The sequence below is a fragment of the Capra hircus genome, chromosome 23, assembly GCF_001704415.2.
Source record: "Capra hircus breed San Clemente chromosome 23, ASM170441v1, whole genome shotgun sequence".
In the NCBI taxonomy this organism is placed as follows: Eukaryota; Metazoa; Chordata; class Mammalia; order Artiodactyla; family Bovidae; genus Capra; species Capra hircus.
Window position 1 is genome coordinate 18494596 of NC_030830.1, and position 11498 is coordinate 18506093.

At 39.1% G+C, this 11498-nt stretch overlaps 1 protein-coding gene across 1 annotated transcript; it reads right to left on the reverse strand.

Annotated features, from left to right (window-relative positions):
• LOC102179151 (olfactory receptor 2M3-like) lies at positions 1-948 on the reverse strand. Its single transcript, XM_005696809.2, has one exon. The coding sequence runs from the start codon at positions 946-948 to the stop codon at positions 1-3; it is 948 nt and encodes a 315-aa protein (XP_005696866.2).

Here is an 11498-nt window from a genome sequence, read left to right on the forward strand (position 1 = left end):
TTATCCAGTTTGTTCTCTAAATTTCCTCTTCCCTAGTACCTTACTGAATGCTTTGGCCACATCTTTGTTTCGGAGGCTGTATATAAGGGGATTCAGCATGGGAGTGAGAATGGTGTAGAAGGTCGATACCATTTTATCCTGGGTTGGGGATCGATTAGAATTGGGTCTCATATATATGAACATAGCTGCTCCATAATACATCCCCACAACAATAAGATGTGAAGTACAGGTGGTGAAAGCCTTGTGCCGACCCTCCCCAGAACTCATGCGAATAACACTTATAATTACACGTGTGTAGGAGACAATGATGAGTGACAGAGGGAGGAGGAGCATTACTACACAACAGATGAAAATAAGTGTTTCGAATGTGGAAGTATCTGTGCAGGAGAGATGTAGGAGTGCTGGGACATCACAGAAGAACTGAGCTATTTCTCGGGATCCACAATAGGAGAAAGACAAAGTAGCAGCTAACTCAACAATCCCATCAAAGCCACCGAGAATCCATGTAGAGGCAGCCATGAGTCCACAAAGTTTCCAGTTCATGAGACTGGGGTACTGAAGAGGATAGCAAATGGCAACATAGCGGTCATAGGCCATGACAGCCAACAAGAAGCACTCAGCACCAAGGAGAGACACATAGAGGAATATTTGGGCTTCACATCCTGCTACAGAAATGGACTTCCTGCCAGACAGGTAGCTATGGGCCATCTTGGGTACAGTGGTGCAGATGAGCATGAGGTCCATGAGGGAGAGCTGGCTGAGGAGGAAGTACATGGGGGTGTGGAGCCGCGGGTCCAGGTAGATGAGGAGAACCATGAGAGTGTTTGCCAAGAGAGCCATTGTGAAGATGCCCAGGACCAGAGAGAAGAGAAAGATGTGAGTGGGCGTGTAACTAAAAATTCCCATCAAGATGAAGTCAGGGTTGAACGTCTGATTCCCCCACTCCATAAAAAATGTCTTCTTTACCTAGAAGCACAAGAAGTCACAAACGTTAACTATCAAGGTTATTATTTATTCATCATCCACTCTACGTGTGGTACACAGGTAAACCAACATACATGATATGGTCAGGCCTGAAAAAGAATTAGCAGAGGCTTTGCAGGTGGCATTAATCCACACTCAAGCTCCACCACTGCCAACCTACATGTCCTCTGACGAGTTACTTCTCTGTGCTTTATTTTACTTCCTTTAAAAGGCAGAAATAACTTTTTAATTGAGTTGCTGGAATTATTAAATAAGATATCAGTACAAACCACAGCATCCAGACAGAGTGTATGACTCCTCAAGAAACATATAACCAATTATTAAATAGGACCATATACATAAATTTAACATGTGTCAGGATATATAAATTCTGTAACAGAGGAAAAGAGCATTTTGAATGTCATTGCCTATATAGTAAGATAACTGCTACTAATAATCTGTTACTCCTAAGAGATATGAACATTTGCATTTATGTAAGTTTATTTGTGCACCAGACTTAAAGATCAAACAGGACTACTAGTTAAACAATTATAAAGAAGATGAACCTCCAGAGTAGAATAACTGATAAATCATTTGAAGTAACTGATGCATCATGATTAGGTGACTTAGTTGTAAACGAAGAAGTAAAAAAATCAAAATTATCATTTAGGAAAAACAATAATATAGGTAGAGAGAGGGGGGAAATTTATTATTTATGTCTCAATTTGAGAAAGGTAGCATGTTGAGATTTCCTTTCACATTCACCAAAATGAGGAAGCTTTAAGAAGGTGTGTGAACATACCCAAATTCCATAACTTGCAGTTATGCTAAATTTCATTAATTAGTATCTAAAGACACAAAAGGAAGAAAGAAATGTCTTGATATATGTCTATCAGTGTGAGAGTGAGCCAAGACCAGCTTGTTGTGTTAGAGGAAAATGGAACTATTTTACATAGGATTAAACAAAAGCAAAGCAAACAGAGACAGCTTTTTATGTTGTTGAACCATCAAGGAAGAGGAGTCCAGGCAACCTTGTGACATGCTTTATTTCGTCATTAAAGGAAAGGTGTTCTCTCAGGCTGTCCACCATTGACTCAACCCAACCATGTTTAAAGACTGGACAGGGTTTATGCTTTTACTCCCAAATGTTGTTGAAGCCAGGTTTCACTGGTCCTAGTCTAAATGTCTCTGGCTTCTCTAGTGCATCTCCATCCCAAGAACTGTTTCAAGCAAAGAAGCAGGATGTTTTTAAAGCCCTTTATTCTCACTGCACTTTGTTTCTTCATCCCTATCTAGAGGAGGATTTAACTGAAGCTTAGGTCCAGTTCAAGGATCTAGCCACTCTTTATTCATCACTGTGTATCCTTTTTTTCTTAAAGCAGGCCACTCAACATTTTAGATATTTCAAGTCGAGCCAGAAATATGAGTATCTATTATGTCTCACTGTGTTACTTCACCATCCCTTCCATTGGGCAAGTATTGTCCCTGCTGCAACATTTACTGGAATATCTTTTCAAAAGATTGTACTGATTGTCTATGAATTTAAATATTATAACACCAATATAACTTTTGTAATTTTAAGTCTATACACTACTACTCTCTTTTTGCAGAGATAGGACTGATTTCCTACAATCTTTACCCTGAAGCGGTAGCAGAATTGTGAAAGCTGGTTAGTTAAGTGGAGCCTACAAATGAGAAAAGTGGATGTGGGCATTGTTAGTGGAGAGTTAACCATTAAGATGGACTTGCTGTAAATGAGGAATGCTTTATGTAGGGGTGCCAACACCCGAGGAGAAGCCTTAATCTTCTGAGTCAATTTGATTGTTGTCTTAGAGAGAAGTACCAGTTTAATTTTTGGCTTCCAGGTATGCCCTTGGCTGCCAATTGCTCTGCATGATGAGTGGGGGTGGAAGAGAATAGTGGTGGGGTTGATTAGAATGGCCATCTTTAAACAGATCTTCAGCTAACGTCATTTCACAGGGGATCTTTGGGTATGATTCAGGACTGCCTCAATTTCTGGTTTATTTTATTCATCAGATATCCATGTGTTTTGATCTTTCCGTGTATCCCTTGTAATATGTAGCTTGCTGACCATTTCTTCTTCCTTAATCATTGTCCTCACTTATTTTTTCTTTTCTTTTTAATTAGTTTTTATTGGAGTATAGTTGCTTTACAATGTGGTATTCATTTCTGCCTTACAAGAAAATGAATCAGCCTTACATGACATATATGCCCTACTTTTTGGACTTCCTACCGATTCAGTTCACCATAGTGCAGTTAAGTAGTGTATGTTCTCATTAGTTATCAATTTTATACATAGTACTGATAGTGTATATGTGTCAACCCCAATCTCCCAGTTCCTCTCACCCTACTTTTCCCTTTGTATCCATACATTTGTTCTCTGTAGCTGTCTTTTTATTTTTTTGCTTTGCAAATAGGATCATCTATACCATTTTTCCAGATGTTTATTGCTACATACACTCCTCAGTATTCTGAGCTGGAAAACGCATAGCACTTTCTAAACACAGTTATACAATATCATTTATCAAATTGCATTGTTATAATTATTATATATGTACCTTTGGATACAAAGGTATGTGCACATGTAAGTTCTCATCTGTGGGAGACATAAATACATTCTTGCCAGGGTCCTTATCCATTTCCTTATTCTATTTTCTGAAGATATTTGTAACCACAGTCTTCTTTCATTCTTTAACTATATACCTAATCATAAAAAATGACTTTAGATTGTTCTCTCCTTTTGATTCCCAAAGAATCAGTCACATAGTCATACAAATTTGTTATTAAACTAACTCTCTCAGTGACTTCCCTATTGGGTCAGTGATTAAGACTCCCTGCTCACAACGCAGGGGCCATGAATTCTGTCCCTTGGTCCAGGAACTAAGATCCCATCTGTCTCTGGTTGATCTGGCTACTGAATCTACACACTCTGGAGTCCAAGGGCCACAACTAGAGAGAAGCCCGGGCATTGCAATGAAAGATCCAGAATACCACAACTAAGACCCCGTGCAGCCAAAACAATAATTAATTAACAACAAGAAAAAAGCAGCTCTCTCATTCATACAAAAGCATCTGTTCTTATATTCATAATCCAAATCCTAATTATCACATGTTAATAGCTATTATACAAGCTAATTAACCTTTATTCCTGAAGATTCTTGAGTTTCCAGCTCATCCTGCACATAGATATTAGTGGCCATTATTGTACTTCACAAACTCCAGAAACTTCAACTTAACATTCAGAATGTTTAAGGATGTACTCTACTAATTAAATAAAATTTAAATTCTCATAGAAAACTTGTACTTAGTTCAAGCCAGCATATTACTGGTAATTATATATTTTAAATAACAGTATTGAAAACATGAAATGTGGCAAAAAAGTAGTTGGCATTGTTTTTCAATATTATACCAAGGCATTGTTTAAGAGACTCTCCCAAGAATTTAATTCAGAGAATGAACCTGTTTGTGTTTGTGTTAATTCAGAGAATGAACCATACCACTATTCCTAGGAACATACAGTGCTTCTTCATCCTTTACAAATAAAATAATTTGTGATCAAAAACTAATCTTTAAAATTTGTTGGGAGCTTTAAAAAAGCAGATTAAAACATACTCTTTATGGTCACACCTGCAAAACTACATCTTGCAGTGATATTAGTGACCAAAAAAACTGTTGTTCAGTAATTTTCAAGAACATATACTAGACTGTCTTTAGTTATACAAATAGTATTACAAAGTGTGTGTTAACCACCATAGAAAACACCCTGTGTTAACCACCCTGTGTTAACCCCCAGGGTCATAGTCCCTGTGACCCCAGGGACTGCAGCCTACCAGGCTTCTCTGTCCATGGGATTTCCCAGGCAAGAACACTGGAGTGGGTTGCCATTTCCTTCTCCAGGGATCGTCCCAACCCAGGGTAGTGTACTCAATAATCTTAAATTATGTTAGTTCAATGTTTTGAAAAGTATTTTTCTTTCTTTCTCACAAAATAAAATCCACTTTCAGATGTTCACAAAAAGCTTTCTGCTATGTAATTCTGAATTAAGGGCCCAAGTGTCATTGATCATTACAAACACTGTATCATTAAACACTACATCAGTTCAGTTCAGTTCAGTTCAGTCGCTCAGTCGTGTCCGACTCTTTGCAACCCCATGAATCGCAGCATGCCAGGCCTCCTTGTCCATCACCAACTCCCGGAGTTCATTCAGACTCATGTCCATTGAGTCAGTGATGCCATCAAGCCATCTCATCCTCTGTCGTCCCCTTCTCCTCCTGCCCCCAATCCCTCCCAGCATCAGAGTCTTTCCAATGAGTCAACTCTTCGCATGAGGTGGCCAAAGTACTGGAGTTTCAGCTTTAGCATCATTCCTTCCAAAGAAATCCCAGGGCTGATCTCCTTCAGAATGGACTGGTTGGATCTGCTTGCAGTCCAAGGGACTCTTAAGAGTCTTCTCCAACACCACAGTTCAAAAGCATCAATTCTTCGGTGCTCAGCCTTCTTCACAGTCCAACTCTCACATCCATACATGACTACTGGAAAAACCATAGCCTTGACTAGACGGACCTTAGTCGGCAAAGTAATGTCTCTGCTTTTGAATATGCCATCTAGGTTGGTCATAACTTTTCTTCCAAGGAGTAAGCGTCTTTTAATTTCATGGCTGCAGTCACCATCTGCAGTGATTTTGGAGCCCCCAAAAATAAAGTCTGACACTGTTTCCCCATCTATTTCCCACTACATGGCTATACCTAATTACTTCATTAGAGTACAGAATTAGACTGAGCTTACCTATATTCTTACTTAAAAGAGGAGGATGCTTCCAAATATAAATTAAACACATATATATGTAAAAGGAAAACTGGAGGAGGAAGAGTGAAAAACCTCTGCTGAGGAAGATGACTAAAGTAGTTTAAATTTTGAGCAAATATGGATACTTGTGAAGAATAAGAAACAGAGGAGAGACCACATGGATAGCACAGATAAAAACTGGACATGATCAGGGCATACATAGCAAGTAAGAAGTGGTTGATTCCCCTTGGGTGCCAAGAGTAAGTTGTATTTTCCCTTAGTTATAACCCAGCAACACTATCTGGCAGAACACATAAAAAAGCCTGTCCCAGGACAGGTGGATTTTCACGGCATGTAAGCATGACTTAAGATGGTTAAAAAGTACTCACTGAGTGCAGTGATTCTCACAACTTGATCCCCCCACCAACTACTAATATCAACATCACCTAGGAACTTGCAGGAAATTTGCATTTCAAGGCACCACCCCAGACCTACTGAACCAGCAATATGTTTCAATAAGCCTCCAGGTGATTTGGATGCTGGTTAATCCCTAGTGGCTCAGTCAGTAAAGAATCCGGCTGCAATGTGGGAGACCTGGGTTCGATTACCTGGATTGGGAAGATCCCCTGGAGAAGGACATGGCAACCCACTCCAGTATTCTTGCCTGGAGAATCCCCATGGACAGACGAGCCTGGCAGGCTATCTACAGTCCATAGGGTTGCAAAGAGTCAGACATGACTGAGCACATAATGTTTGAGAATCACTGCTGTAGTCCATTTTCCTGCCTTCAAAGATGACCTTCTCATGGTATTTCACATAGAGAAAAGATAGTACGTGTTGGAAGACAGACGGCTATATCTGAAAATTTCCTCTCCCAGTAGCAACATTAAATTTCCAAGAAAGTAAATCCTTTCATTCCCATGCTCAGTCGTGTCCAACTCTCAGTGACCTCATGGATGGTAGCCTCCCAGGGTCCTCTCTCCACGGGATTCTCCAGGCAAGAATACTGGGAGTGGGTTGCTGTGCCCTCCTCTAGGAGATCTTCCTGACCGAGGGGTCAAACCCAAGTCTCCTGGGTCTCCTGCATTGCAGGCAGATTCTTTACCCACTGAGCCATCTAGGAAGCCCACCTTTTTCAGTACCACTGAGTTATATCACTGTCCTCATCAGAGACCTCCACAGGTTCCAAACTGACAGAAAATCTAACGAGAACTATTTGTTTTGGGGTTCAGGATACTGTGGAAGAGATTACTTTCACCATCTCAAGAAGTTTTTTCTCATTGTTTTTTTTTTAAAAAACAATCCCTGAGAATTCTACTCTTTCATCCCCAAATATTTCCAATGTGAGATTTTGGCTCAGGTTACTATGCTCATGAAGAATAAGCTTTGTTCTCCAAGTTGCCCCTAAGTTTTCAGTTCATTCCTTCATTCCAGACTCTAAAACAACTACATCATCCTCATGAAATCTATTTCATTAATAGACAATATGCTTCCCACTCACTAAACTCAGTCATATGGTCTCTTCAACTGCTCTTAGAGCAGAGTGCTGAACTGGGACTTTAAGATTCGACAGACCTGTGGTTGAATCACTGCTCTACTGCCGACAGCACCGTTATCAGGAATCGTCTCTAAAAACAATTCTATCGTGAGACTAATATCATCTCTCAGGATGGTTGCAAAAACAATAAAAGATTATAACTCAACATGAAGCTTAATCTAAAATACATGAACTCAGAAAATACAAGATTCGACCATCTTAATCATTACCATTATTACACTTATGCTATTTAATCATATTGTATTTGCTTGCTACACATCCATAACAAAGTACCAAAAACCAGGAGGATTAATCAATCAAAACTTACTGTTTCACAGCTCTGAAGGCTAGAAATGTCAGATCCAGACGTCAGCGAAACTGATTTTTCTGAAGGCTGCAAGAGCAGTTTCATGGCATTCACCTCGCTCCTGGTGGTTGCTGACAATCTCTGCTCTTCCCTGGCTTGTAGCAAATAACCCTGATGTATTCCTTCATCTTCACACGGCAGTCTCACTGTGTTTGTGTCTTTTTCCTGATTTCCTCTTTTTATAAGGATCCTAGTCATTTCCATTAACACTCATTCTAGTGACCTTATTTTAATTAACTACATTACCTTTGTTAGGACCATATTTCCAAATAAGGTCACATTCTGAGGGACTGGGACTTCAATATATAAATTTTGAGGAACACAATTCAATCATTGTGTTAATTATTTGATGTTAACACAAATTAATTTGTGTTAATTATAATGAAATTAAAATATATGAATTTCCATCTTTATTTTTATCCTATTATTTTGTATAATGACATTTTCTAAACTAGTTATAGGCCACCAAAATGTCTTAAGTTTTTAAAATACTATTTTAAAATTATTTTTAAATAATATTTTAATCAAACAGAACTGTGCTTTACACAGGGTTTAGTATGTCCTTTCCTAGGGGAAAATGTCTTGAATTAATTAAATAGTTCCATGAAGAGATTCTCTGAATGTTTTAAAATAGTGCTCATTCAATAGCAAATAACAAGAATGCCTATATACATCTATCCTTTAAAAAGAACCCAAGACCTAGCCAAGACTAATATTATTTAAAACTTAAATGTGGGATGAACTAAGGTAGGCCAAGTTAAGAAGAAAATATGTCTATTGATTTGAAAGCATCTAACATAGTATAGGTTTCAATCCATTTTTACATCACTGAAATAAAAAAGGTGTTAGGAATTTTGTAATCTAAACTTTTTCCAATCTTACCTTCTGGTGATCCCCAAAAAGATACAATAGCTTTGACTGAATAAATAAAAAAGCTTAAATTGCTTCCCACCCCCCCCCCCCACCCAGTTAAATTTCTTAGTCCACAGGGATTTTGTCCCTTGCCTTTAATTACATTGATGAAGTTATCTACATTTTTTTCCAAGGTCATCAAGGTAATTATTCCTGTTTCCAGCATAAGCATTGTTTTTTACACCAGGTAGTGGAGCATGATCTCTTTCTTTCATCAGTAACAATATAAACTGTTTGAAATATTCACCTAATGTCTGACTTTAAAAATCTTAACAATTTCTCATGCCTGTATGTCAGTGGTTCTCAACCTTAGATACTTATTACAATCTTTTGAGGAGATTCAAAAAAATGTTTTCTAGGATCAGACCCTTCTGGACAAAATCTTCCCTGTTGATTCTACTGTGAATGCTCCATTCTTCCCATTTAATAATGCCATCTTGGTCTTCTGATTCTGTTGTTCTCTATTCCACAACAAAACCTGTTTAATAAGCTTTTTTCAAATATCATATTTCCTTTGTCAGTTGACACTTCTAGATTAAGCTACTAAAAACTCCCAAACATGCTCGTTTTTCAATAAACAGCTTTCATATAATGCATAGGCTTGCTGCCAGAGATAATTTACTTTACTATGGCTAAGAAAAAGAGCAGAATTATTTGCTAACTCATCAGCATAGAGCTTGAAATGATTGCTGAGATGATGAGGGATTTTCCTTTTTGTACCTCTTTTTAAATTATTATTTCTTGGGGAATATTTTGAATGTTCAAGAAGGCCACACATTGTCTTAAAATAGACATCATCAATCACTGTTTGTCTCTTTTCCCTTAATAGCAGTGATTCAGATATTAGGCCCTCACTCAACAGTCATTACATTCTTAGTTCTTTCTTTGTATGTCTCCCCCTAAAATTTCCTATCTGACCCTAATAGAAATCTTTAAAAGTTCTGATTCAAATGCCTAATATTCATCCTCAATTGTGCAGTTTGGGGAGATGTGTTAGTTCCTCTGATCACCAGGAAACATGGAGTCATATCATTTCCCTGAGAAGGACCCCAAGACCTCAGTAAGCACTCAGAACCCCAGAAACCAATGTGTAAGAATAGTTGAAGATCTCTTCCCTGCCAGTGACAAATGAGGGATACATGGAGGCTTACTAAGATTCTACTTACTTCATTTCATCTAAGTCCATGAAGTTACTTTGTAGCTGATTTAGATTATTGAGCAAGTTGCTCTGAAACTGGGCTTTGTGATACCAGATTCAATGGCGCATAAAGTATCCATGTTCAGTTAAAGATGCTCTATTGAGACTCTATCGATTCTCAGGGAAAGAATATTGAGAAAAACCTCCTCACTCTTAACTGGTCTGTATAAAGACTTAATGCTGCACAATGGAACACAAAGAATGGCCATTTGAAAACCGCACTTCCCTTTAAATATTGGTTATTATTTGGCCCACATTCCATAAAATTGTGCCTGCCCAGTAGAGTGCTTCATCCATGGATATTGTTCAGTCACTTCTGATCATCAGAGAATAGATGCTAGGGAGGCTAGTGATAGCAAATGAATACTTAGAAACAGAGGCAGTATAGATTTTAAGCTGGTGAATTCTGGAATGGGGAAAAAAGAAAAACTAGCAACCTAAACTTAAATAAAAGACAGGGAATGAAAGGACATCTATAGTTTTTCAAAGATGTGAGGGAAAAATCTTAATGAAAGAAATAAGTGAAAAGTCCATAGAGAGATAAACAAGGAAGGTTCCAGAGGTTGTTGGAGAGAATGAGCTTGATGTTAAATGAGCCAGGATATTTATTGCTTCAGGAGAAGAAAGGCAGGATAGAGAGATTTGAAGTGGTCAGGAGGGCTCTGACAACTGGAGGTTTTTCTCAGTGTAGTTGATGATCTTATGTGGATGATGGTGTTGGCTGAATAGGGATGGAGAATGAGGCCTGAGAGCGTGGGCTTATGACGTTGACAGAGAAGCCAGGTCACAGCAGCAGTGACAGTTCCATACAACTCCCTTATCAGTCCCCTGCCCAGTCAACAACTGATCTGGTTTAAACAGCCTGTTGGCAAACCACGATATGGCCCTACTGCCCCAAACAAACTGTCCTCAAGTGTTCCAAAGCAGCACCAACTTCTCCACCTGGGAGACAGACTCCTTATTTAGAAGAGGTGTGGGAATCGATAGTGAGGAGATCCACTTGGAATTCTGTATAAAAGACTTCTCTTTCTCAGATGTATTAATGCAACTTTTTGAGCCAGGAAATTAAGACCAAGATTCCTGGGTACGAGTGTTGCAGAGAATTTGAAAGTGAGTATAAAAGATAAACACCAGGAGCTACTCCACAAGTCTTCTCTTTTCTTCACTGCTGCTGCTGCTGCTAAGTCGCTTCAGTCGTGTCCGACTCTGTGCGACCCCATAAACGGCAGCCCACCAGGCTCCACCGTCCCTGGGATTCTCCAGGCAAGAACACTGGAGTGGGTTGCCATTTCCTTCTCCAGTGCATGAAAGTGAAAAGTGAAAGTGAAGTCGCTCAGTCGTGTCTGACTCTTAGAGACCCCATGGACTGCAGCCTACCAGGCTCCTCCGCCCATGGGATTTTCCAGCCAAGAGTACTGGAGTGGGGTGCCATTGCTGACTTTTCTTCACTAATTACCAGTTATTTGATGTTATCAGTCACTACTGATAGTAGGATCCCTATATCTCTATTTTTAAAGTGTCCTCTGCCGGGTGGAAAAAGGGATTCTTTCTGCAAGGGTTAACAGCCTTCAGGTTCGCTCACTTTCAAGTTCAAGTCTCCACTTGGGTAGAGTAATGACACAAGCTAACGTTTGGGGCGTGAAACAAGAATGCTTCAGTTGCATTACAAATCCGCCCCACACCCGTCATCCCAGAAGCAATGTGAGCTATTTCAA